General features: G+C 47.2%; 1 protein-coding gene across 3 annotated transcripts in view; it reads left to right on the forward strand.

The window, feature by feature from the left end:
* Positions 1-27535, forward strand: part of LOC116952389 (uncharacterized) — an 814348-nt gene that overhangs the window by 445087 nt on the left and 341726 nt on the right. For all 3 annotated transcript variants that reach the window (XM_076074262.1, XM_076074261.1, XM_076074263.1), the window contains one exon: positions 5029-7696. In XM_076074262.1, the coding sequence (XP_075930377.1) occupies positions 5029-7696 (2668 nt within the window). The remainder of the gene's footprint in view (positions 1-5028; positions 7697-27535) is intronic.

Raw genomic sequence — 27535 nt, forward strand, 5'->3', positions numbered from 1 at the left:
ATCCCACTGCCCTGCGTGACGCTACGCCGAGGCAGCCGTACGACCGCTTGTTCCTACTCGCGTGACGTTGTTGTGTTCGCTCAGTCGCGTTATTTCGAATTTGCATTCGCGTTATAAAATATGTGTTCCCTAATACGATCATCGCGTTATATCCAATTCGCGTCATGAAAACAACACGCGGCGTTATAGGAGAACAGACTTACCTGGTGCAGTGTGTAAACATCAGCGCTGGGGAGACAAAGGCGGCCGGGCATGGTCTTGGCCACCCACACCTTCGTGTGCCATGTGAAACCTTCATCGGTGCTCGCTATAACAGCCCTTGTCCCAACAACCTGTCCAGGCTATACGGGGGTTCTTTGTCCTCTGCCTTAAGTGGGGACTTGTCAAGTGCCAAGTGTTACATCTGCACAAAACTCAACCCTAAGTAAATCATTATACATGAGAGGTTTTTTGGGTTAGATCGCGCAAATATATAAATGTGTCGTTAAAACTCACCACCACACGACACAGCCTACGTGTTAAACTAAATAATTATAGTTAACAAAAATAAAACTATCTTTTAAACGTATAACGTGCATATTGTGTATGGTACGTTTCCAAATAAGTTCCTGAATATTTTCAATATTAAATCCAGGAAAGCTTCCACTTTACTCACAACGTTGAGTTATGATTGCAATATATTTTCGATTCCTCATGTGATAGTGTTTTTGTTCAGTCCACTTGGGTTTGCTGCTCTTTAATTTATTTGCTTTGCTTTTTGTCATTTCTGTGGCCCAGGTCACTCTCGCAAAATGAAACTCATCCTGGTCTCTTGAATTCTCACCGGATTCAACAAAACAAACTTGAACTTTGAACTTACAGTAGGTCACCACTGCCGAGTGCTGAACTGTTCATTTGAACTCCTGTGTGACAGCCGTAATTAGCTGACATTGGGTGAAATGGCTATAGCCTTATTGATAGCATATCAGCTCATCACAGAGTTGCCACACAATCCCATACCCAATTATCAGGCTTTGCAACTCAATTCGTTAATTTTTTTAACTGAAATATTATTCTTCTTTGGTTCTTTCGGTAAAGTCACGTAGAATGAGAATAAAATAATAAATTGATAAAATAAAATAACACAATAATATTCTCACGACGTTTCGGCCATTATTATTGTGTTATTTTATTTTATCAATTTATTATTTTATTCTCATTCTACGTGACTTTACCGAAAGAACCAAAGAAGATGAATCATTGCAGTCACGAAAGCTTTAAATTGAAATATTATTATTGAATGGTAAAATAGAAAGTGATGGTGAAAATAACCACGCTGCAGTGTAGGTTTCACATTACGAGCTACAGATAGACAGATAAATAGGCGGATGGACCGAGGAGATTTTCAGATTATACGCGGGATTATTATATCATATGCATTCATGAAATTATGAAAACATCGGTCACTCCGGTAATGACAAATTGTTGTAGAAAGATCGAAGGCTCGTGCAAAGCGAGGCACATGGTGTGGTGTACAAATGTCACTGGCCAGTCTGCTGAATACATCAGCTCCCCACTGTCCGACTTCTCAAAATGTCAACGTGCAAAATGACGGTAGGCTTATGCAAATGAGGTACGGCATTGCGAGTTGATCTACGACCTATCGCTTTAGAGTACGTCGAGTGCCGTCTTGAGCGAGACGTCGAGTCTGATTTGACGGATTTGAAAAATAAGAATAGGTGTTACCCATCCTGGCAACAAAGCAGGTGTTAAGATGTTCAAACGCCAAATAAGATACCTTTTGCAAAGGAATCAAGTCACTCGAAGTGCTCAGTTTTGTTGTGCTAATGGCGATGATTAAACAACGGCGGTTTTTAGAGCTCCACCTCAGGACGTGTTCAATCTCTCGTTTTTCCCTCTCTCAATCGGCTTCTGTTTGTCTCTTTTTTTTGTTCCTCCCATTGGCCCGTTATACTGCAGTGGTTTTGGGGCGTATAATCCCTCCACCGGGTAGACATTCTTCATGTTAGTTTTTATTTATTCTCTTTTTGAATAGGCCTTCATGTTGATGTTCACCAATGCATGTGTTTTGAAACGGTTCATATTCAGGGCTCTGCCCTTGACGCCGAGAGTCCGTCGCTGCCGTCTTATCCATCCTTACGTTTCCTGTCTTCATCTTCATGTCCACAAGACCGTTCCTTAAACACGACAAACTTTTAATCGCTTTAAGGGGTTTAGATTAGGTTTTTTTGTTCCAAGAAACATATTCTGAATCAAAAAATAATGTACATTATATCCTTGGTTGTTTAGGTAAAGTCACGTAGAAGGGAAACAATGAAATAATTAAAATATTAAACAATAAAATGTACATTACCTGAAATCTTTCTGGGTTGTCTTCTGTTCTCGGTAAGAGCGAAATTGCGCTGGTCTCATTTTGTTTGCAATAAATATACCAAGCAACATTCCAGAAAAAATGTCTTAACATAGTTTCTAAGCCCATGGGTTGCCAGATTGGTTAATTGTATTCACAATTTATATTTATTTATTTTACGAACACAGATTTTTCCACACATTATTAAAATTGTGCTTTCACGGCGATGCGCTCAACGGGAGCGGGGTGGGTTACCCTGGCTCCGTGAAATGCACCCACGCTGACATCTCTCAGAATGCCGCCAGAGTCCGTAAATCCAAAATGCAGTTGGCTCTGCTATTAGATCGGATTAAAGGAAGTGTAATTCCGCAAATGCCAAAGGACCTTTGACGAAGGCTTGTCATGCCTGCATTGAGGGTATTGTAAGAGAAAGGTTAAGCCAAGGCAATACGTGGTGACGGAACGCAACAATACGGCTGCTTCGCTGAACTGCCAAGACCCGTTCTTTTTAGAATTAGCGGCTTCGGAGGATATTTATAGAAATATTTTTCACATTTTTGCAGTAATCCTTTGCGTCGGTAACCAACCACGTACATACATCAAGACTGCAAGAATGTAAAAACTCCATCTGCACTGCAATGTACAAGATATGAATACTATGCCCGAGCACGTTGATGGACCGAGTTAATTCTACCTTGAAGGGAACCATGTAGTCACATTACAACGTTTTGTTAAGGCCATCGTGAGTTGTGAATAACTTGCATAATAACTTGCATAAACCATCGCGAACAAAGATAACAATCCCCTGTATAGTCTTAACAGACTGTTGGGGCAAGTGCTGTTAGCGAGCACCTACGGAGGCCGGCATGGCACACGAGAAGGTGGGTGGCCAACACCACGCCCGGCCACCTTTGACTTCGCAGTTCTGATGTTTACACACCGCGCCAGGTGCCAATTTAAGGCTAAGTTAACTTAGAAGAAGGCTCAGTTTAAAAATTCGCAGCACGCTAACCGCTACACTAATGCTCGCCACCAAACCAAACACAAACGTGATAACATTAATGGAGTGTGAGAATTTGTTTTAATCAATGGATTCGTTACACTGACAACTCTTTGATCGCCACTCACAGTGCGTCACGTTGGGTGAAAATATTGAGTCGAACACGAAACACAGGTGGGCGAATTCAATTACGAGAGTATTTTGAGTGAATTGAAAGGGAAGCCATTGGTGTGGCAGACGGCTTTTACAGACAGTGCGGTAACAGCTCCTAATATTTTCAGGAACAAAACATGTCAAGGAGTTTGTCAAATTTTTGGGATTTTTTTTTAGCTAGCGGTGCTTTACTTCTAAAATCTGATTCTTTCTTTTTAATGTTATAGGAGTTATTTCGGCAAAGTCACGTAGAAGGGAAACAATAAAATAATAAAAATATAAAACAATATTTAAAAATATAAAACAATATTGTTTTATATTTTATTATTTATTCTTTCCCTTCTACGTGACTTTACCGAAAGAACCAAGAATATGAATCCCTGCAGTCACGAAAGCTTTAAATCAAAAGTTATAGGAGTTGTAAAAAAAAACAACAGTCCTTGAACTCTAGATTCCGAACCACTTGCAAACACACGACGACCGTTGCTCCTCGGGGAAAACAAGAACGGTAAACTCGGGCACCGCCCTCATGTTACTTTATTGTGGGTTTTGTTTGGTGGCATTATTCCACCTCCCGCTCCCCCCTCTCTTCCCTCTCCTTCCACTTCCTTCGTTCACCTTCTGCCGTCGATCGTCACCCCCTAGCACTGCGGTTGGGCGGCGAGCCCCAGGTGCCTCCAAGCGGTCCCTCATTTGAGGGAGTAACGCTCCGGGTCCCTTACATGCTCATGGCCTGCGTTCCCCTATTTGATGTCTGTTTTGGGTTCTTTAAAAGAAAAGAATAGAATAGAAAAAATGCTGTGTCTCTGTATATCCGAGTGTCTGTCCAGGTGTACCTCATTGTCTCTCTGTATCTCGGAGACACCCAGAGAGACGCCCTCACTGTGTACGGTGACTCGAAAATCACCGTGTTGTATTTTATTCATACGGTGCGGGTTACAAGTAGCGACACACGCACACACACCAATCCCACACGTTGGAAGAGCAATGTGTGCATCATGCAGACTTTCATGTTGTGCTGTGATACTCTCCACCAAAAGGGGTTATGTCTCCAAACTCGGTGCTACTTATATACCAGTGCAGGAGTATATAATGATGCTGAGCCAAAACATGTCTGGTACATAGTTCTGTACTTCTCATATTCACAGCCAAATATTTTGTTCGGATCCTTCATAGTAGACTTGAACTCTTCCTTCAAAAGGAATTACTTTCACTGGGATAATGTCCAAAGGAGCTTGGACATTCTTATCTTTGAGTCCTGTGGCCATGAATACAATGGGGACTATTCATGTCTTCTTTTTTTCTCATTTGTTTCAGATTTTATTGTTATTTCCTTTTGACGTGAAAATGGCTCAGTAGAAAAGGAATTGGTCAAACATCTGAATGCGGGATGGTCACAGTAGGGCCAGCAGGATGGTCACCGTTCAGAATGTCTGTCTTGACGCGGCAATGCGCGTGCGATGTTTTAGCTGGCAGCGCGGCGGTTGTCAATACTAACCGTAGATCGCTTTCTCGGCTTGCGCAGATGACGGTTGAGATCCCGGAGAACTCGCCGGTGGGGACGCCGGTGGTGCGTGTGCAGGCCAGCGACCCCGACGAGGGCGAGAACGGAAAGGTCCAGTACCGCCTCGCATCCTGGTCGTCCTCCTCGTCATCGTCCCAGCCAATACCTCCGATGTCGTCATCGCTGCTGTCTCTCGCATCATCGTCCTCGTTGACGCCTTCGTCCTCCTCCTCCTCGTCGCCGCCGTCGTCGGCCAAGCCTCGTCGACGGCCAGACACGGCTCTGTTCTGGCTGGATTCGTCATCGGGCCTCGTCGTCGTGTGGGGCCTGCTGGACCGCGAGGAGGCGGACGTCCACCGCTTGGTCATCGTGGCGACGGACTGTGCGCCTTCGCGACCGGCGAGCGCCACGGCCACGCTCACCATCGTCGTGGGTGACGAGAATGACACGCCGCCCGAGATCGAGCTGCGCATCATCGCCCGTACCGAGGGGGACGCCGTGACGGCCGATGACACGGACGACGACGACGGCGGCGGCGACGGCGAGGTGAGAGGAACGGCTTCGGCGGCGACGGTCGTCGTCTCGGAAGCGTCCCCTCCGGGCTTCCCCATCGCGCTCATCTCGGTGTCGGACCGCGACTCGGGCAGCGGCGGCGTTGTCTCGCTGTCCATCTCCCTCGACGGCGACGAGGAGAGCGCCGGCAAGGACGAGGAGGATGAGGCCGGCGCTGCCGCCGACCTGCCGTTCCGCGTCCGGCGCCTTCCACCATCGCCCGACCGCTACCTGTTAGAGACGGGCGTGGGGCTGGACAGGGAACGGCGCGAGAGGCACGTCGTGCGCGTCGTGGCCAAGGACTCGGGCGTGCCACGCCTTTCCAGCACGGCCGTCGTGTTCGTGCGTGTCGCGGACGCCAACGACAACCCGCCCACGTTCCCACGCCGCGTCTACGAGGCCGCCGTCGCGGAGAACGGCCCGCCGGGCCTGCGCGTCGCCTCGGTGATGGCGACGGACGCCGACGTGGGCAAGAACGGCGCCGTCGTCTATTCCATCGAAAGGGTGACCGCCCTGAGGATAAGCGCCGGAGGGGCCGACGCGGCCGGAGGCGGCGACGCGGCCGCCTCCTGGGCCGCCGACGTCGCCGGCACCGCGCGGCCCCCCGCCGTTGTACGGCCCTCGTCGTCGGCCTTCCGCATCGAGCTCACGACGGGCCTGGTGACCGCCTCGCAGAGCCTTGACCGGGAGGACGCCCCCGGCGGCTACGCTCTCGCCGTGGTGGCGAGCGACCGGGGCGTCCCGCCGCTCTCGGCGACGGCCACCGTGATCGTGCGCATCCTCGACCGCAACGACAACGCGCCGCAATTCGAGCTGCCCGATTTCCACTTCTACGTCCGCGAGAATCAACCGGCCGGCAACATCATCGGCCGCGTGTCGGCGTGGGACCCCGACGAGGGTGACAACGGGAAGCTGGAGTACGCGATAACCGTCGTGAACGGGGAGGAGTTCGACAAGAACGACGCCAAGCATCGCGCGGAGGTCTGGGACCAGGACCCGAACCGGCACGCGGCCGACGACGGGGAATCGACGTCGTTGTCTTCGCTGTCCTCCTCGTCGTCGCAGCAGCCTTTGTTTAGCATCGATCCCGACACGGGGGTGATCCGGGCCGGGTTCTCCTTCGACCGTGAGAAGCAGCACTTCTACACGCTGGAGGTGCGCGCGCGCGACCTCGACCAGACCCCCACGTCGCGCCTCAGCTCCTCGGCCCGCGTCTTCATCCACGTGGTGGACGAGGACGACAACGCCCCCGAGTTCCTCGCGCCCAAGACCAACTCGACGTTCGTGTTCGTCGAGACGACAGGGGGCGCCGTGCCGGGCACCACCGTCTACCCTGTGTCGGCCATCGACCCGGACTCCCTGCCACCCGTGCCTCGGCGCGACGACGTGGCGGCCGCGGTCGTGGCCGCGGCGGACGAGACCAAGTCGGCGTCGTCGTCCTCGGCGACGTCCACCGCCAAATCTCCGATGGCGCCGATGCAGTACTCGATCGATGGCGGGAACCCGCGGGGCCTCTTTGCCATCGACGCGCGCACGGGCCTTGTGACAGTGCGGGAGGCGCTGACGGACGAGCACGCGGGCCTGCACCGCCTGGTGCTGTGCGCCCGCGACACGCGGCACCGGGCCATCGCGCTGTTGCACGTGTTCGCCAACGCGACGCTGGACGACGTGACGGCCGTCAACCGCCTCATCACGCGCAGCCTCGCCACGCCGCTCTCCAAGAACGTGTCCGGCCTCGGCGGGCCGTCGGGCTTCGACGAAGACGGCGACGATGACGGCAAGCAGAGCAGGCTGCTTCTCGTGGCCGCCGCCCTCGCCCTGGCGGCCGTGCTGGCCGTGGTGGCCCTGCTGGCGCTGCTGGTCGCCCTCGCGCACCACTGGTGCCGCTGCTGCTACATCTGCCGCTGCTGCTGCCGCTACAAGAAGGAGCACCGCGGCAAGCGCAAGTTTTGCGGCGGCGGCGGCGGCGTCGGGGGCGGCGGCGGGCTGGCGCAGGCGGCCGTGGATTGGCCCATCTCCAATGACGACAAGAGCGCCGGCCACGCGGGCAGGCGGGACAAGGGCGAACGCGGGATCACGGTAGCCTGCACCATCCTGGGCCACGAGGGGGCGAGGGACAAGCAAGCGTCGCTCGCAGGTGAGACGGTAGCGGTGGAGCCGCGCGGTTTGTTGCAAATAAGCGCTGCGGAACAAAAGTGATTGCCCCAAAAATGCTCGCGTTGTTAAAAGCAAGACACGCTATACAGTCGTTAGTTCTGTAATTTTTAAATGTAACCTTTGGCATAATCCTCGCTCTTAACTATAGCCTTAATATTAACCAAATTTGACACTGAACAGAAACTTTGCTTTACCCACAGCTCTTCCATTCACCCGTAACTACTGCACGCTGCACGCAGCAGCCCCAAGGTTGTGGCCTAGTCTAGGCTTTACATCGCTCCCCATAAAAGTGACGTTTGTAAGAAAATGTGATCATGGTGGCTGCGATCACAAATATGGAGCGATGTGTGCGTTACATGATAGCACGGTGATTAAAGCCCACGTTTGCAATAAAAATAGGATGCCAATCGATTTCAGTTTTGACATTAAACAAATAGGGCACGGTTTGCATATACGTCAACGCTTGAGGAATATATTATAATAGCTTGTTTAGATCTATTAATGCTTTGATGTTCGCATTGTCTTTGTGCTAATTGCCTTTTGGCGTTCTCTGGTCTAACACTGATGAGGCAAGGTCTCTGGTGTAGGCCAATCAGTATCAAAGAATGTTGTTTCCATGTTTTACCATGGAAACAACAGCATGTGTGGTGAATGTAAATTTGATGCCTTGTGATAGGTGTCTACTTGGTATTTGAACATCTTAAGGATAAAGCCTATTCCTTTTTCGTTTCCATCAGCTTAAGAATATGCCACACTATTGCTCTAAGGAGTAAGGTTCTATAGGACTTAAGTGTCCATAAATGTTGCATTGAAGTACATTATTTAAACATTGTAGATGAGCACCAGCATTTCCTTTGCAATGGCCTTGCTCTTATTTTTCACACGCACAACAAAAACTGTGCCTATGCAATAATTGATTTGCCTAAGTGCCTTCAGCAGCAGTCCATGTGATCCACAGAAGCACAGAATACATTGTTCAAGATACATGATGTACATTAGCTTTTACGACCATGAAGCCCTTCTGTCATACCCAGGTGAATTGTTCTTGCAAGCAGCCAGCGGTTTTGTTTTGCTGTACCAATGGTGAATAGAAACTATTGGGTAAAATGTTAAACAGTCCAACACTGAGACGTTATTATCATATAACTTCTCATTCAATTCCCTTCACGGAGACACAGAAAAAGTTCAGTTATACAATACGTCAACGTTTAAAATTATTATTGCATCCATAAACCTGCCACCACCCGATACAGCCGATTCGTCAGGTGTCTTTGGGTGCTGGCGGGTTATAACGACACATTTATATTTACACGATCAATGGATAACATTTGTCGCGAAAACCTAAGTGTTAAACATTAGTATTGCATCTCACGAGAATTGCTGAGTGCACATGTTAATGCTACCACATTTGTTGGAGGCTCAACTGGGATACGTGGGGACACGTGGGGAGAGCTAGCAGCCCCTCCTCCTACTGCAGTCCCGCCCACATGTGCATAACCACGCCCACTCACTAACTAGCCCGGCCCACACAGTGAGTGGCCTCCCTCTCTGCTCATGGCCCTGCCCTACTGCTGAAGGCTCTGCCCTGCTGCTCATGGCCCTGCTGCTCTTGGCCCTGCCCTGCTGCTCATGGCCCTGCCCTGCTGCTCAAGGCCCCACCGACTCACTTTACAGCCCCTCCACCCCCGCCATTTGCTCGATCGTGAACTCAGACACTGTATATTACAACTGGAACAAAATCCAAATGTTCACAAAATCTTTGGGACACCGGGACAGCCTCTCTGAAACTGGGGACTGTTCTGGCCAAACGGGAACTTTTGGTAGCACGAGTAAAGGTATAGTACAGTACTGTCCTCATGGATCCTAGTGAATTAGAAAGAAGCTAAAAAACCGTCAAGATGGCTCTCTATATATAATATAACGTCTGCTTTTAATAGTGTACTTTTAATTGTTAAGCTTGTATTATAACCTCCAAAGTAAACCTCTACACTTTCCCTAAAATGTAATTGAAGAAGACGATTCCATTATCTCCAAAAACATACGGGACCGAAAGACTGCGGGTTAAACAACGTGGGGCCTATACGTACAGTGCTTCATCATAATAATACGGGCATAACAATTGTTTACTATAAATGGTTAATTCACTAATGTATTAAATCAAATGTTGGTATGGAAATTAAGTCAGCCTCAGTCTCAGGACAGTATTTTATTTAAAATATCTTACGTTAAAGATCGGTATCTACAAACAGAGTACTTTACATGTTGATTTTTTCAGCCAGCATTTTAATGCTATCCTGCTACGGGCTAATGTGTGCGATGTTAATCATTGGCACAGATAAATTAGAATAAAATCCAAACACATTAATTGCGAATCAATTCACTTGTAATGTTTAATATCTAGTTTAATAAACCTGGTCGCAAGGTCCCGTGATGGTCCCATTTGCTAGAACCGAACGGCTCCTGCGGACGCCGAGAGCTTTGCAACGGCATTGTGACGTCACGACGTATCCGCTCGGCCAATGAGGGCGCGCGGTGCGTCGGCCAACCGAGAGTTTGCAGGATGCTACCGGCGCCCGCGATTGGCTGGTATACAGAGGGTCGTGGATTCGACGCCTGTATATTTGGAGTTTGTGTGGATTTTTCTCCAGGTCCTTCGGTTTTTCCCTCCACATTTAGAATCACAGTGCTTTTAGAGTATTTGGCTGCTATAAATTTCCACGTGATAAGCCACTTCATTGAGCGATCATTTGTGGCCACGTTGCTTCTAAACAAAGAGCTGTGTAGCTCAGTGGGCCTCACCTGGTAAAATAAAAACAATATAAAAGCACCCTGGACCGCTATGGAGTGTTCTGACCAATAAACGCACCGGTATTTAAGAAGCTGGGTCAGGTGACACGGTTATTCTGACTTCCTCGAACTTACCCTGAAGATTATTTATGCCGTTTCAACGGAAACATCGCATTTCTAATTGCTAAATTTGTTTGCCAGAATTTTTCTCTTCTAGTATATGGCAAGTACGTGTAAATTATACAACCAGGTTTCAGTTTGTGAGCCATGTGATGATGGTAGCTTAAGGGACAGCACGAATATAATGCTGTTCCGTCCGCCAGAGAGCAGGCGTAGAATGCAGGTGATATACTGCAGTGTGGGTTGTTGAAATATGACGATACTAGAATCTAAGAATGTATAGTGAGATATAGGGTCTAGGTTAATAAAATTGTGTTCAGCAATATTATTGCAGATCTTGTTATTTCTTCTGAAATAGTTCATGTTATTTTATTAAAAGAAACAATTATTAATGTTCAAACATGAAAAATGGAGCTTAATTATTTACATTCTATACAAATACTATGCGCATGTTACGCAAATTAAACATTTAGACTAATTGAGTGAGCAAGACCCGAGGAGTAATACGTCCTTTGGAGGCGGCCCTTCACCCGTCCCTAGCTTCTTCCGGATGTCACGTCCTGCCAACCAGCCAGACAGCCAGAAAAATATGAAAGTTTTTGCCCGTGGCTCGACCTTGGAAAGGGGGTGTAGAGTCAGTTGCTCAATGCGGCAGACAGGGCAAGATGAGCGGGAAAGGGCCGGGACGGAAGTCCCCAAGACGGACAGAGAGGGCGTGGTTCAAGACGAGCAGCGGGAAGACGGAAGGAGCCGCCGGTGCAGGAAGGGGAGAAGGAGGTGTTGGGGTGGGAAGGAGGAGAGGTTGGGGATGAGAGGTGATGATGATGATGATCAGGGGGCGGGGGGGGGAGAGAGAAGGAAGGAGCGGGCAGGAGTGAGCTGCGAGGAGGATGGGCGTCTGTTTTCACAGTGGGTGGGGAGTGGGGGGAGATTCAGAGTGGTGGCCCTGAGCTGATTTACTTAGATTCGGTGTGAAGGGTGCAGATGCATTGGCACATTGTAAGCGACAGGGTCCGTTACGGGAATGTCCAAGACAACTAATTTAGAAATGAGAACTCGACTTTGTTGGTCAAACTTCCGCATCCAGCCTCTCCACCCCGAAGACATTTTCCTACATTGTAACAATCCCCGCGCGAGCAATTTGCGTTATGCAAACTGCTCACACTTTCTGAGAGGCATTGCACTGCAGGTGTCGTCATTGCACTGCAGGTGTCGTCATTCCACTGCAGGTGTCGTCATTCCACTGCAGGTGTCGTCATTCCACTGCAGGTGTCGTCATTCCACTGCAGGTGTCGTCATTCCACTGCAGGTGTTGCGCGAAGCATTCCTCAAAGTGAACACCACAGTGACCTCCTTTCAGCTTTCTTCATCTGCTCGACGTTCATTCCATGTGGTTGTTTTTTTTTCCCCACGGCGATACTTGTGATTATTTATTTTTCCAGTTTGTTTGTGTGCCTTGGAGAAGAGGGCAGATTGTAGGAAGGGGTGGAACAGGCCCAGTGGCTCACGCATAGTCCCATGATCCCAGTTAACATTTGAACTCCTGCTATCCTCTTATCCTCCTATCCTATCTCGAAGCACATTTAGTCAAGGTGGATAAAACTCTGGGTGTGCCTGATTTACGGGGCTGAGCTTTGGAGTATGAAGAAATATCAACAACAAAACTAAAAGCTAAAACTAGTTTTATTTTACCAAATAAGACCCACTGAGCTATAAAGCTCTTTTGCAGAAGCGACCTGGCCACAAATTATCACTCAACGAAGTGGATTATCATGTGGATATTTATAGCAGCCAAATACTCCAAACGTACGTTTCTAAATGTGGAGGGAAAAATCGGAGGACCCGGAGAAAAACCCACGTGACAACGGGGAGAGAGACACGCAAACTCCTAATATACAGCAGCAGGCGCCAGGGTCGGGATCGAACCCACGACCTCCTGTAGACCAGGCGAGGTAGTTAACATCTCGCCACCATGACGCCCATAACATGAGGGCAAATCATTTTTACTTAGCTTGGGCCTGCCCTAGGTCAACCTCAGCCTTTAATGAGTATCCGCTGTGTGTAATCAGCACTCGGGGAGACAAAAGTGATTTGACATGGACACGGGTGCGCGCGAGGAGCTTGTTGGCGTGTGAATTGTGCGTGTTTGTGCGTTGTTTGTGCGTGTTTGTGCGTTGTTTGTGAGTGTTTGTGCGTTGTTTGTGGGGTGAGGAGGGGGCGAGTGATGGTGAGAGAATTGCTCGCGATGTTCGGCAATGCGTCTGTGAACAGGCACAGACGCACGGCGCAATGTGCGATGCATTAGTCCTTGGCGGCTCCTGTAATGGATAAATGTTGTGAGGTTCAATCTGAGGGATTCTTGTTTGGATTTTCTTTCCGTTGCGTTGCTTCGTGAAAAGTTCCGTCGCTGATTTTGGGCTTTCGAAACACCACGCTCGCGAGCCAAGCTGGCTGACGATGTATTATTGAGACGTAAAATCATATTTTTTTCAACATCATAGCAGCAGGAGTCTCAGATTACATTAATTCCATGAGACTCTTTACGTTTAATTTTGCACGCACGGTTTCCCCGTGACAATGCCCTTACCAGCAACGACGGCTCCTTCATTTGATGAATGTTGTGCTTATTGCTTAAGAATCATTAAAACTTCTCATTTTAAAGCAGTTAATCAAAACTAATTTTTTTTTAATTCAAGTTCACCGCTGACAGACGACCTCTACCTCATGTTTCACAGCTGTGAGCAGCAAGAGATCCGTCTCTGTTCTTGATCGCAACGTAAAGTGCATGAGCAGTGGGGAGCCGTCACTTCCTGTACAGCAGAAAGATGTCGGGGCATTTATTAGTTTTTTTTATTTCGTTAGAATTTCATCGACTTAATTATTTCGTAGCATACGACACAGAGGATAATAACCTACTGGGGCAGTGTTCACAGCTCCTTACGTTTTCCAACAGCCTCCTTGCCTCAGCGAGCTTGGACCGAATGATTTACAGGGTTTAAATACGTTGACGATGATACATTAACTAAGAGACAAATATTCCCAAAACAAAACGCTACCATCTGCCAAATTAAGAAATGATGACATTCACCAAAATGTTTGTGGCAGGTTGGGAGCCGTTTGCGCAGAAATGGGGTGGTGGAGACCCACTGGCAGGAGGTGACAGGACAGACCCGTTTGCGTGTATATATATACTTGTGTTGAACTTCTTTGGCACCATACGTAGCCAACCATGCAGGGGAAGTACAACAAACTGAACACAAAAATCAGTTCCATAGGGAATTAGTTTTCAAAGTGCACTACTCCAGTGGCGTTTTAATATTGGCACGAAGAGCGTTCCAGGCGGCCGCAGAAGGGCATTTGAAAGCCTGCGATGCGGTGACCGGAGTTCATGCGATGGTTTATGCTCCTTCAGGGTATCAGCAACCAATTGTGGTTCATTTGTAGCAAACATAATGTTGTGTGTAATGAGTGCAAACCAGCAGCGGCGTGTTTGCCGCTTGTTGTAGAGGCCCGCGGTTCAAATCAAGTAGGCTGCGACGGTTATTACTGCGGGTTTACAAACCATGAAATAGTGCCCTATGCCTAAAAGTGGACATTAATGGTCGACTGACGTTATTCTTAAAGAGTGGGCCATTGTGTGCTTTCGACATAACCCACATTTGTCAAATGTTGAACAATTGCCTGCAAAATAGTCAATTGAAATAGCACACGCACAGCAACATCACCAGGTGCTGTGAAACACCTGCAGACGAGGCCTTGAAGCACAGCAGCGCCTGCCTTCGCGATAGCCTTGCGCTACAAAGATCGGCGTGAATGCAAATTGTTCACCGAATTCACATGATGAGATAACACACACAGACGTACCACCGCACACGCGTGTGCACACGCTGAACAGTATCAACACTGCGTGAGTGCTGAATATTAATGCAGCAAGTGTCACACTTTGTTTCAGTGTTTGCGCTTGTCACGGTGGGTTTTGCACTCGCACAGACTCTCCAGATTTCCCTGGAAATCCCTAAGTTCAATAAAAACAGTGTTACTTGTTTTGTCAAATCGTCGTAATGAAATAGCTGTGCACCAGTGCAAGCCTTCCTGAATGAACATATAGAACAGCAACATATCCCGTGCGTGCATTAAGCATTACAATACTGATTTAGTCTGATGGGCCTGTGGTTAAAGAATCCCGCTCATAATGGAGATATTGCAAGTTGAAATGTCACCCCGGGTTGCCTATTATTTTGGGTAGCTACATCGCTGCCTTCATGTTACGAATGCAAATGAGCGTCATCCTTGGGAAAAACAAAACACACGTTCTTGATGACGAAGACACTTTTATTACGACATTAACAGCATCTACAAAGCGTACACACGGCCAGGGCTGCCAGCCGGCACGGTCCGGGGATTGGCGCCTGTGGTTCGGTTGGCAGCGGGAAATGATTCGTACCGAGCCCCGGTGTCGCTCCGCTAAAACTTTCATCGTCGTGAACTGCACGGCTTTGACAACAGACCAAGGCCGAATGAGAAATAAGTGCGGGGGGTAGGGAAAGTGGCGAGGGACCGCCCATGGCGAGGTGGGAGAGCGCTGCGTTGTGGGTTGGGCCGCATCTCGAGCCGCGTGCGCTCTCTCTCACTCACGAGTTGATGTTGTGGCCGCGTGTTGTTGTTGTGGCCGCATGTTGTTGTGGCCGCATATTGTTGTGGCCGCGTGCGCTCTCTCTCACGAGTTGATGTTGTTGTTGTGGCCGCGTGTTGTTGTTGTGGCCGCATATTGTTGTGGCCGCGTGCGCTCTCTCTCACTCACGAGTTGATGTTGTTGTTGTGGCCGCGTGTTGTTGTGGCCGCGTGTTGTTGTTGTGGCCGCGTGTTGTTGTTGTGGCCGCGTGCGCTAGCGAGACCGCCCTACGGCGGGCGGGGCCTTCAGGAGTCCCAAGTCCTGGAGGTGCCCCCCCCCCCCCCGCTGAAATCCTGGGACGAGAGATGCTCAAACACGCGGCCCGACCCTCATGGGCCACGCCTGGATTACAAGCGAGTGCCAAATCTCCCATTGCTGAATTATACCCGCGGTGGCGAGCGTGGATGATGGAACTGCCAGTCACGCTCGCATTTATCCCTTGTATAACATTTGAAACTCCTGTTATCTCGAATAACATTTTAGTCGACTCATCTTCTTGGTTCTTTCGGTAAAGTCACGTAGAATGGAAATAAAATAATAAAAATAAAACAATAAAAGAAACATGTTTTATTTTTATTATTATTTTTTTTCCATTCTACGTGGTGACTTTACCGAAAGAACCAAGAAGATGAATCCCTGCAATCACGAAAGCTTTAAATCGACATTTTAGTCGAGTTCGATACATCTCTGGGTGTGCCTGATTCACGTGGCTGAGCTTTGGAGTATGCGGAAATATCAATAACCAAACTAATTTTATTCTAATAATAGGGTTTTTTCCCCTTTTTTCTGGCAACAAAACTGAAACCTTTTTACAAGGATTCATGTCTGCATTAACCACAATACCTGCAGTCAAAATGCAAACAAAAAACATACTATGATAATATATGCATTGTCCTTGAAACTGATTGGTCCACTAATTCTAGATTTGAAACTTTCGTGACTGCAAGGATTCATACTTTTTGTTTTTTTCGGTAAAGTCACGTAGGTAAAATAAAATAAAAGAGAACAAGAATACAGATACAGATATTCTGCTGTGACTGAAGACGGAAGCTTGTGTTGCCTCCGAAACATCGTGATTTAATTGTTCTCTTTTATTTTATTTTACCTACGTGATTGGTCCACACCAAGGGACGGCTTTCTTTTGAGCCTCGACCCAATTGGTGCTTGACCAGATGACGCCAAAAGGCTTACAGCTCAAAGACAATGCACTATCAAAGTAATGGGGGCTCGGGGTGAGCATCTACATCATTAGACCTCCTTTGTCAGTACCAAAATATAATAATAGGGTTTTTTCCCATTTTTTTATTCTACCGGGTGATGCCCACTGAGCTGTTTCGCTCTTTTTCGGAAGCAACATGGCCACAAATGATAGCTCAATGAAGTGGCTTATCATGTGGAAATGTATAGCAGCTAAATACTCTAAAAATGCATGTTTCTAAAATGTGGAAGGAAAAACCGGAGGGCCCGGAGAAAAATCCACGTGACCAAGGTGGAGAGAGACACGTCAGGGTCGGGATCTAACCCACGACCTCCTGTCTACCAGGCGAGCCCGTAAACATCTCCTAGCCACCGTGGCGAGATGTTGCTGCTGGAACGAGCTGGCTGAGAACACTAGTGGGAGTGTCGTGGCGACAGAAAACAAGAAACAACGAGCACGAGTGGGTCCAGCAGCAGTGACGCCGATAGAGCGAGAGCCGATTCCTGCGCGTCGACCACGAGGTCGAGAATGGCTGCCCATAGCATCCCCAAGGCGGCGTGGCGCGGACGATCGCACGGAGCGAGAGGCGGCGGCGGCAGGGCGCAGGCGCGCTGGGTTCAGCCGGCGGAGCGTTGCCTCGAACGTAACTGGCGACGGGTCAAGGAAGTCGGGAATCTGGTGCGAGACGGAACGAGGTGGAGGTCTCACTCGGCCCCATAATCCCCGCGGGAAGACGGAAGGGAACTGTATACAGAACAATAATAAATCACGGTCACACCGACACAGGTGCCATGGTGAGATCAACTATTATCGGTAGCGAACTGCTCTTTGCATAGCGTACATAGCCTGGGTAAACATTTGGTCGAATCAGTTTAAAATGAGAACCTGGTATGTGGCGGGGTTAAAATCAGTGCTGGGGCAGTTGAATGGGAATGGGAGTGGTGTCAGTGCTGACCCTATCGTTTTACCATTCTGACAGCACTTGTCTGAAGAGGTCATGTATTTTAAATATACTGCGGTATAGTGTACTATATATATACGTGTGAAGACAAACATCCACAGTTTAACCTCAGGCAAGAATGCACACCCACGCACATTGCAGCGCACGAACACACACACCCGTGCATAGATTTGCGTATTTCTGGAATGTGTTAATAATGAGTTGACCATATGATCTTGCATATTATGTCATTATATCAGAACATCATTAATTTTATAAGCCAGGTTGCCATTTTCCCACAATATTCTCCCACCTCTCTCCGTGTACCTCGAAGCCAAGGGAGTCTTTGATTAAGACCACCCACTGCCACAGGATCGCTGTCGGTAGGAAGTGTTAATTTATCATCATATATTAATATTCTAATTATATTCCATTCGTAAAGCAATATTAAAATCTAGAGTTAAGTAATACAGAATGTCCTTGGTGTGCAGGGCATCGGTTTACCTTAAAGAGGCCACCCTTAGTGGCTGCCATGTTTTCCACACGTACGCTATCTTTGGCGATGTGTTTGTACCCTTCATGCCTAAAACGCCACGTATCCTTTTTCAGAATGAATTTGTATCAACGTCCTATATTTAATCGCCTGGTTAATATCTAACCGGTGGCGAGTACCTCGGATATTAACCATGTTCAATAGAGGATTTAACCGTCAGAGATATGAATCGCCATGTTCACGAGAGATATTATCCACCATGTTAAATATAGGACAGAACATCACCGCCTCGTTGCCTGAGATTTGCTGAAAATAAAACTGTGAAATGAACGACGGGATAATATTTAAGAAATTACCAAAAAAAGGGTGTATGTAAAGTTGGGCTCAAAATAACTATGAACAAAACAATAAGTTTGCTAAAGAAAAAGGATAATTTTTCGTGAGGGACACAATTGGGGAAAAACCACAGCGAATGCATTCCTAGGACAACTTCCGCCTGGCGTTGAGTGACACTGAGCTTGACGAAGCACCTCAGAGGTATTCCTGATCATTTGTGAAATCTTGTGGCACGTTAAAAAGATATATTTCATGATGGTTATTCACTTATTAAAGGGAAATTGAGATGGATAATTATTCAATAAAGAGGAGAATTCAAGAACTAATATTTTGAGGAATAAACTGGATTTGATAATAATAAAACAATTGTGCTGAGATAACACAGTTCTCAATCAGTGCTTATTTCAATCACAGGAGATGGAGCAATGAGATCAGCCCATCCGCAACATTGAGATGGACGGTGGCATCGCAGGACTATGAGGCCTCTCGAAATACTCAGGGAGCGCCATATTAGCGAGATGTTAACTCCCTCGCCTAGTATGCAGCAGTTCGTGGGTTCGATTTTTACCCTGACGCCTGCTGTATATTTGGAGTTTGCGGTGTGTCCCTCTCTGCGTGGTCACGTGGATTTTTCTCCGGGTCCTACTTTTTTCCCCCCTCCACATTTAGAACGAACATCACGCGTTTAGAGTATTTGCCTGCTATAAATTTCCACGTGATAAGCCACTTCGTTTGAGCTGTCATTTGCGGCCAGGTCGCTTCTGAAAAAAAGCTATGTAGCTCAGTGGGACTTACCTGGTAAAATAAAAAATAGTTTAGTTTAGATGCAGATGGTCCCAGGCTTCAATCTTCGGCGAAACTTTTGCACCACAACCCTAAGCCGCATCTGCACACAAATCGTGGCAGAAGATGCGGTTAGTTGATGCTCAATTTGAAAAAAAAAACTCTCCACTCCGTTTTGCGGAGACTGTGGTCACCCGGAATAGAGCATGGAAGGTTTCACGAATCGACGCCTAAATCACAAATACGGAGGAGGAGGAAGCGCCATCACCACAGCGATCCACAACTCCGCTCCTCCTGACGCAATCACCTGGCTCATCCACTTCAATGTAAAGTCACAGCTGTTCCTCCACGTCAACATCAGCAGCACTGCGACCACAGAAAGGCCTTCACCAGCAGCGCGTAGATCAGGGCTGATAATTCACTGTGTAACAGTTTTCTATTTATTTGTTGTTCCTGGGTAGTAAGTGTTATTTCCTAATTGCTTATACCTCAAAACTACAGAAAATGGTTATTATTCCCCACAAACTTTGCTTTTGTGACCAGGACATTGATATTTAGAAATGTACCTATTTTCCAGAACACTCCAGATAGATTCAGTGCTGATGAAACTTGGAGTAACTTCTAGAACATTCTAGAACTTTTCAGTAAAATAAATAAAGTAGTATAATTACAGGGGCCTTAAGCCCACCAATTCAGTTTAGTTCCAGCTGCCTAAGTGGATACATACAGTATCTGCATTTTTCTGAGATGGCATCAAGAGGCTGCAAGCATCCGGCAGATGCATTTTGCTATGTCTGCAGCCAATTTATCAAGACAAGAGCAAAAACGTTCTCTGTGGAAGCATCTACTAAGATGCGTGAGGCCTACAAGGCATATTTCGGCATGCCTGTCGGGGATCAAGACAAACCCTGGGCATCTCATTTCACCTGCGAGCAATGCAAAAAAAACTCTGGAAGGTAAGATGGACAATTGTTGCTCGGAATTTGTGGTTATAAAATTTGTTAACATTTTTAAAATTGTAAAAGTTTTAATTTTGAAAGGTTTACAATTTTCAATGTTATTGAAAAAAATATATCGTATATGAAAAATGTTGCGAGAATCTCTTACACATTAGTCTTGGATGAAATAAATGTATTTTTGTAGGATGGTACAGAGGGGAAAAGAGAGCCATGAATTTCGCTATCCCAAGAATTTGGCGGGAACCCAGTGACCACTCAAGCAACTGCTACTTCTGCATGGTGGACCCTTCCAAACGTCGGACTGACAAGAATGCACCTGCTATCACGTATCCGGACCTTTCTTCATCCATCGCCCCGGTGTCACACTGCCATGAGCTCCCCGTACCCACTCCTCCGGAGAGAGAGCAGCCGTCTTTAGAAGAGAGCAGCAAGTCAGAGAGCGAGGAAGACGTTGTAGATCCAGGTGACAATTTCAGAGGTGGAGCTGAGGAGAGAAACCCATACTATCCCAACCAAAAAGACCTCAACGACTTGATCAGAGATCTTGGTCTCACCAAGTACAATGCCGAGCTTTTGACGTCGAGGTTCAAGCAATGGAACTTGTTGGATAAAAGTGTGCAAGTCACAGATCAGAGGAAGCGTCACCAACCTTTTTGCAGCTTCTTCACCCGTCACGATGGGCTCTGCTTCTGCCACAATGTAACCAGTCTATTCGAGGCAATCGGAATCGCCTGCATCTAGAATGAGTGGCGCCTCTTCATTGACAGCTCATCCAGGGGCCTCAAAGCCGTGCTGCTCCATAATGGTAACAAGTACCCGTCTCTTCCCCTGGCTCACTAGGTGCACCTCAAAGAGGATTACAACAGCATCAAGGCCTTGCTGGATGCCTTGAAGTATGATGAGTACAGCTGGGAGGTAATCGGAGACTTCAAAATGGTGGCATTCCTGATGGGTTTCCAAGGCGGTTTTACCAATTTGCCCTGCTATCTTTGCCTTTGGGACAGCAGGGACACCAAGGCGCACGGCCACAAGCGGGACTGGCCACAGCGGACCGAGTTCTCTGTGGGGAGGAACAACGTCAAGTGGGAGCCACTGGTGGACCCCCGGAAGGTGCTGATGCCACCACTGCACGTCAAATTGGGCCTTATAAAACAATTTGTCAGAGCTGTAGATAAGGAGTCGGCAGCCTTCAAGTACCTTCAAGACTTCTTCTCTAAGCTGTCTGAGGCAAAGGTCAAAGCCGGTGTCTTCATCAGACCGCAGATAAAGAAGATCCTGGAGTGCAAGTAATTCCCCAAGAAGCTCACTATTAAGGAGAAAGTGGCTTAGAACAGCTTTGCCACAGTGGTTCGTGGCTTCCTGGGCAATCACAAGGTCGAAAACTATGTGGAGCTGTTTGAGACTCTGGTCAAGAACTACGGCACAATGGGTTGTAGGATGTCCCTCAAAGTCCATATCCTTGATGCTCATCTTTATAAATTCAAGGAGAACATGGCAGTGTACTCAGTGGACCAAGGCGAGCGCTTCCACCAGGATATACTGAACTTTGAACGCCGCTACCAAGGACAGTATAACGAGAACATGATGGAAGACTATTTTTGTGGGCTGATTCGTGAAAGTGATATACAGTATAATCGTAAATCTCTAAAAACTACTCACTTCTAAATCTTTTGTAGTCATTTTTTGTATTACTTTAGTATAAATAATGTTCATTGTTAATCATATGTTGTTTTTTCTGATTTTATGTGAACGAAAATACACAAATTCGCCTGTTTTCTCATTGAAAATAGTTAAATTTCAAAATATCACTGTCCTGGTCACAAAAGCAAGTTTGTGGAGAATAATAGCCATTTTCTATACTTTTTAGTCATAAGCAATTAGGAAATCACACTACCCAGGAACAAAAATTGTGTTACATAATGGTAATGATTTAACATGGGTGAGAGTCAGTTGAGATTAATTATTGCTTTGCCAAGAGACTTGCCTGGGACTGGATGTTCATTAAAAGTGTTTGTTTACTGGAATCTTCCCGGGATGACTTTCAGTTAATACCCCTGACCGCTATGCACCCTCGTGTGCTCTTTGTTGTTGTGACATCCCTCCCACGAAAACTCATCAACACCGGCCTCACAATGCTCACGGGCAATGTATACACTCCGCACTTCAATGTGGTCACACATTGTAAATTGTTTTATCTTCATGCTTTTTGTAATTGAGCTATATTAAAGGGTCGGATTAGGATTCGGAAACGCAGATACAATTCTGAATCATCTGTGATGGATTTGTCTGATTTCTAGTTAATTAACAAACATCTTCAGAATTTTTTTGTACTGTATGAATGAATGCAAATGATTAAAATCAATGAAAGAGGATCTTTCTCACGAAGCCTGACAAAAGTGTTTTGCTGCTCAAATTGAGAACGAGGTTGTCGCTAATCTCTATTGTTGAGCCTCAGCCTATGGTGGAAATTCGACATCCCTATGATGGGGACCATTCTCCCCGTAAGACTGCTAATGTTGGAATCGGAGTCAACGACCCCAATCGGGATTTGAACTCAGGAACTTTAAACGGAGGTGTGAGGCCTCCCACCGCAGTGCCTGCCTCGGCAGATGATGTACAAATAATTATCAAAGTACAAAAACAACAGCTAGGTAATATTACAATACTTATTTTCATGAGATTTCGCTAGAAATTGTATGCGCGTGACTTTGTGAAGATCGTTCAGAGGTAGCTGTGTCTCTGCGAGACGGTGATGGCCATAGAGACCAGCGACTTTCAAACCTCCCACTCTCGAGTCGGCTCGATCTTCACGACACGCACCGCCCAACTGCGCGTGCGCTGTACCAGTCATCCCAGTCAGTCAACACATGGCTGATGGCCATCTGCTGCTGTACCAGTCATCCCAGTCAGTCAACACATGGCTGATGGCCATCTGTTGCTGTACCAGTCATCCCAGTCAGTCAACACATGGCTGATGGCCATCTGCTGCTGTACCAGTCATCCCAGTCAGTCAACACATGGCTGATGGCCATCTGTTGCTGTACCAGTCATCCCAGTCAGTCAACACATGGCTGATGGCCATCTGCTGCTGTACCAGTCATCCCAGTCAGTCAACACATGGCTGATGGCCATCTGTTGCTGTACCAGTCATCCCAGTCAGTCAACACATGGCTGATGGCCATCTGCTGCTGTACCAGTCATCCCAGTCAGTCAACACATGGCTGATGGCCATCTGTTGCTGTACCAGTCATCTCAGTCAGTCAACCCATGGCTGACGGCCATCTGTTGCTGTACCAGTCATCTCAGTCAGTCAACACATGGCTGACTGCTGCCTGCTGCTGTACCAGTCATCTTAGTCAGTCAACACATGGCTGATGGCCATCTGCTGCTGTACCAGTCATCCCAGTCAGTCAACCCATGGCTGACGATCGTCTGTTGCTGTACCAGTCATCTCAGTCAGTCAACACATGGCTGACTGCCGTCTCTTGCTGTACCAGTCATCCCACTCAGTCAACCCATGGCTGACGGTCGTCTGTTGCTGTACCAGTCATCTCAGTCAGTCAACAAATGGCTGACGGCCATCTGTTGCTGTACCAGTCATCTCAGTCAGTCAACACATGACTGACTGCCGTCTGTTGCTGTACCAGTCATCTCAATCAGTCAACCCATGGCTGACGGCCATCTGTTGCTGTACCAGTCATCTCAGTCAGTCAACACATGGCTGACTGCTGCCTGCTGCTGTACCAGTCATCTTAGTCAGTCAACACATGGCTGACTGCCGTCTCTTGCTGTACCAGTCATCTCAGTCAGTCAACCCATGGCTGACGGCCATCTGTTGCTGTACCAGTCATCTCAGTCAGTCAACAAATGGCTGACTGCCGTCTGTTGCTGTACCAGTCATCTCAGTCAGTCAACCCATGGCTGACGGCCATCTGTTGCTGTACCAGTCATCTCAGTCAGTCAACACATGGCTGACTACCGTCTGTTGCTGTACCAGTCATCTCAGTCAGTCAACAAATGGCTGACTGCTGCCTGCTGCTGTACCAGTCATCTCAGTCAGTCAACACATGGCTGACTGCCGTCTCTTGCTGTACCAGTCATCTCAGTCAGTCAACACATGGCTGACGGTCGCCTGCTGCTGTACCAGTCATCTCAGTCAGTCAACACATGGCTGACTGCCGTCTGTTGCTGTACCAGTCATCTCAGTCAGTCAACCCATGGCTGACTGCCGTCTGTTGCTGTACCAGTCATCTCAGTCAGTCAACCCATGGCTGACTGCCGTCTGTTGCTGTACCAGTCATCTCAGTCAGTCAACACATGGCTGACGGCCGTCTGTTGCTGTACCAGTCATCTCAGTCAGTCAACCCATGGCACCTGCAGGGTCTGTTCCGTGACCTCCTGCTAGCGGGGCCATCGACACTTCACGTGGCCTCAGAGCGCACCGAGCGTGACACAAGCGCCGTGGGGACGTCACCGCCACGTGGTGGTGAACGCTGATTGTTGTTGTGCTGGTGGTTGTTGTTGTTATGCGTGACCAGTGGAGTTGCTGGACGGCCACAGATCGTCTGTCCCAGCTCGCAAAGCGTCGGTGTAGTCAAGGATGGTGCAGTGAGCATGTAAGCGCGTAGTCAGGGATGATGGTGCAGTGAGCATGTAAGCGCCTAGTCAGGGATGGTGGTGCAGTGAGCATGTAAGCGAGTAGTCAGGGATTCAGGGATGGTGGTGCAGTGAGCATGTTAGCGAGTAGTCAGGGATGGTGGTGCAGTGAGCATGTAAGCGCCTAGTCAGGGATGGTGGTGCAGTGAGCATGTAAGCGCCTAGTCAGGGATGGTAGTGCAGTGAGCATGTAAGCGCCTAGTCAGGGATGATGGTGCAGTGAGCATGTAAGCGCCTAGTCAGGGATGGTGGTGCAGTGAGCATGTAAGTGCGTAGTCAGGGATGATGGTGCAGTGAGCATGTAAGCGAGTAGTCAGGGATGGTGGGGCAGTGAGCATGTAAGCGCCTAGTCAGGGATGGTAGTGCAGTGAGCATGTAAGCGCCTAGTCAGGGATGATGGTGCAGTGAGCATGTAAGCGCCTAGTCAGGGATGGTGGTGCAGTGAGCATGTAAGTGCGTAGTCAGGGATGATGGTGCAGTGAGCATGTAAGCGAGTAGTCAGGGATGGTGGGGCAGTGAGCATGTAAGCGAGTAGTCAGGGATGATGGTGCAGTGAGCATGTAAGCGAGTAGTCAGGGATGATGGTGCAGTGAGCATGTAAGTGCGTAGTCAGGGATGGTGGTGCAGTGAGCATGTAAGCGAGTAGTCAGGGATGTAAGTTTTGCAGTTAAGAAGCTCGCTCTGCACAGTCGTGAAACCGCTCACTTGCACAGAGATTTTAAATGTGAACTGCCACATCGTATATTTTAATAACACCGTTATAACTTTAATGGGGGGGGACCTAAAATATGTGTCTATAATCGGTTATGTACACAATATTTCTAAAGATTTCAGGTAAATAGCAAAAAAAACACATGGCTTGCCTTTTTAACGTAAAATATCGGTTGTACAAAATAAAATGTAGAACTACATTCAGTGTTTGTGATACTAATTCGACCGTGAAGATTACAAGGTAAACTTTAGCGTCAAGAAGGAACGCGAGGCAACTCTAACTTGAAACATAAGCGAGGTTTTCCTGCTCTAAAGTGGCACCAAAGGGAGAGAGAGTGCCGTGCACTTCCAATTCAGATCGAGGGACTGGCACTGCTCCATCGCAGACGTCTGCGTTGGGGTGTTCTTTGATGTCCGTGTGGCCGATAGCCGTCGGAGTGCAGGAGACAAGCTGGAAGTACTCGTCCTGCAGTCTTCATCAGTAACACTGCCTTAATAACACTGCCTTAATAACACTGCCTTAACAACACTGCCTTAATAACACTGCCTTAATAACACTGCCTTGATAACACTGCCTTGATAACACTGCCTTAATAACACTGCCTTAACACTGCCTTGATAACACTGCCTTAACAACACTGCCTTAATAACACTGTCTTAACAACACTGCCTTAATAACACTGCCTTAATAACACTGCCTTAACATCACTGCCTTAACAACACTGCCTTAATAACACTGCCTTAATAACAATGCCTTAACAACACTGCCTTAACAACACTGCTTTAATAACACTGCCTTGATAACACTGCCTTAATAAAACTGCCTTAATTGCACCGCTCTAACAACACTGCCTTAATAACACTGCCTTAATAGCACTGCCTTAATAACACTGCCTTAATAACACTGCCTTAACAACACTGCCTTAATAGCACTGCCTCAATAACACTGCCTTAACACTGCCTTAATAACACTGCCTTAATAGCACTGCCTCAATAACACTGCCTTAACACTGCCTTAATAACACTGCCTTCTTATTACTGCCTTAATAACACTGCCTTAACAACACTGCCTTAATAACACTGCCTTAATAACACTGCCTTAACAACACTGCCTTGATAACACTGCTTTAATAACACTGCCTTAATAACAATGCCTTAATAACACTGCCTTCATAACACTGCCTTAATAACACTGCCTTAATAACACTGCCTTAATAACACTGCCTTAACAACACTGCCTTGATAACACTGCCTTAATAACACTGCCTTGATAACACTGCCTTAATAACACTGCCTTAACAACACTGCCTTGATAACACTGCCTTAATAACACTGCCTTAATAACACTGCCTTAACAACAATGCCTTAATAACACTGCCTTAATAACACTGCCTTAACAACACTGCCTTAATAACACTGCCTTAATAACACTGCCTTGATAACACTGCCTTGATAACACTGCCTTAATAACACTGCCTTAACAACACTGCCTTGATAACACTGCCTTAACAACACTGCCTTAATAACACTGCCTTAACAACACTGCCTTAACAACACTGCCTTAATAACTTTGCCTTAATAACACTGCCTTAACAACACTGCCTTAACAACACTGCCTTAATAACACTGCCTTGATAACACTGCCTTAATAAAACTGCCTTAATTGCACCGCTCTAACAACACTGCCTTAATAACACTGCCTTAATAACACTGCCTTAATAACACAATGCCTTAATAACACTGCCTTAACAACACTGCCTTAATAGCACTGCCTCAATAACACTGCCTTAACACTGCCTTAATAACACTGCCTTAATAGCACTGCCTCAATAACACTGCCTTAACACTACCTTAATAACACTGCCTTCTTATTACTGCCTTAATAACACTGCCTTAATAACACTGCCTTAACAACACTGCCTTAACAACACTGCCTTAATAACACTGCCTTAATAACACTGCCTTAATAAAACTGCCTTAATAACACTGCCTTAATATAACTGCTTTAATAACACTGCCTTAATAACACTGCCTTAATAACATTGCCTTAATAAAACTGCCTTAATAACACTGCCTTAATAAAACTGCCTTAATAACACTGCCTTAATATAACTGCCTTAATAACACTGCCTTAATAACACTGCCTTAATAACATTGCCTTAAT

Source organism: Petromyzon marinus, chromosome 46 (assembly GCF_048934315.1).
Source record: "Petromyzon marinus isolate PM22_M1 ecotype Great Lakes invasive population chromosome 46, UKy_Petmar_22M1.pri1.0, whole genome shotgun sequence".
NCBI classification, from domain to species: domain Eukaryota; kingdom Metazoa; phylum Chordata; class Hyperoartia; order Petromyzontiformes; family Petromyzontidae; genus Petromyzon; species Petromyzon marinus.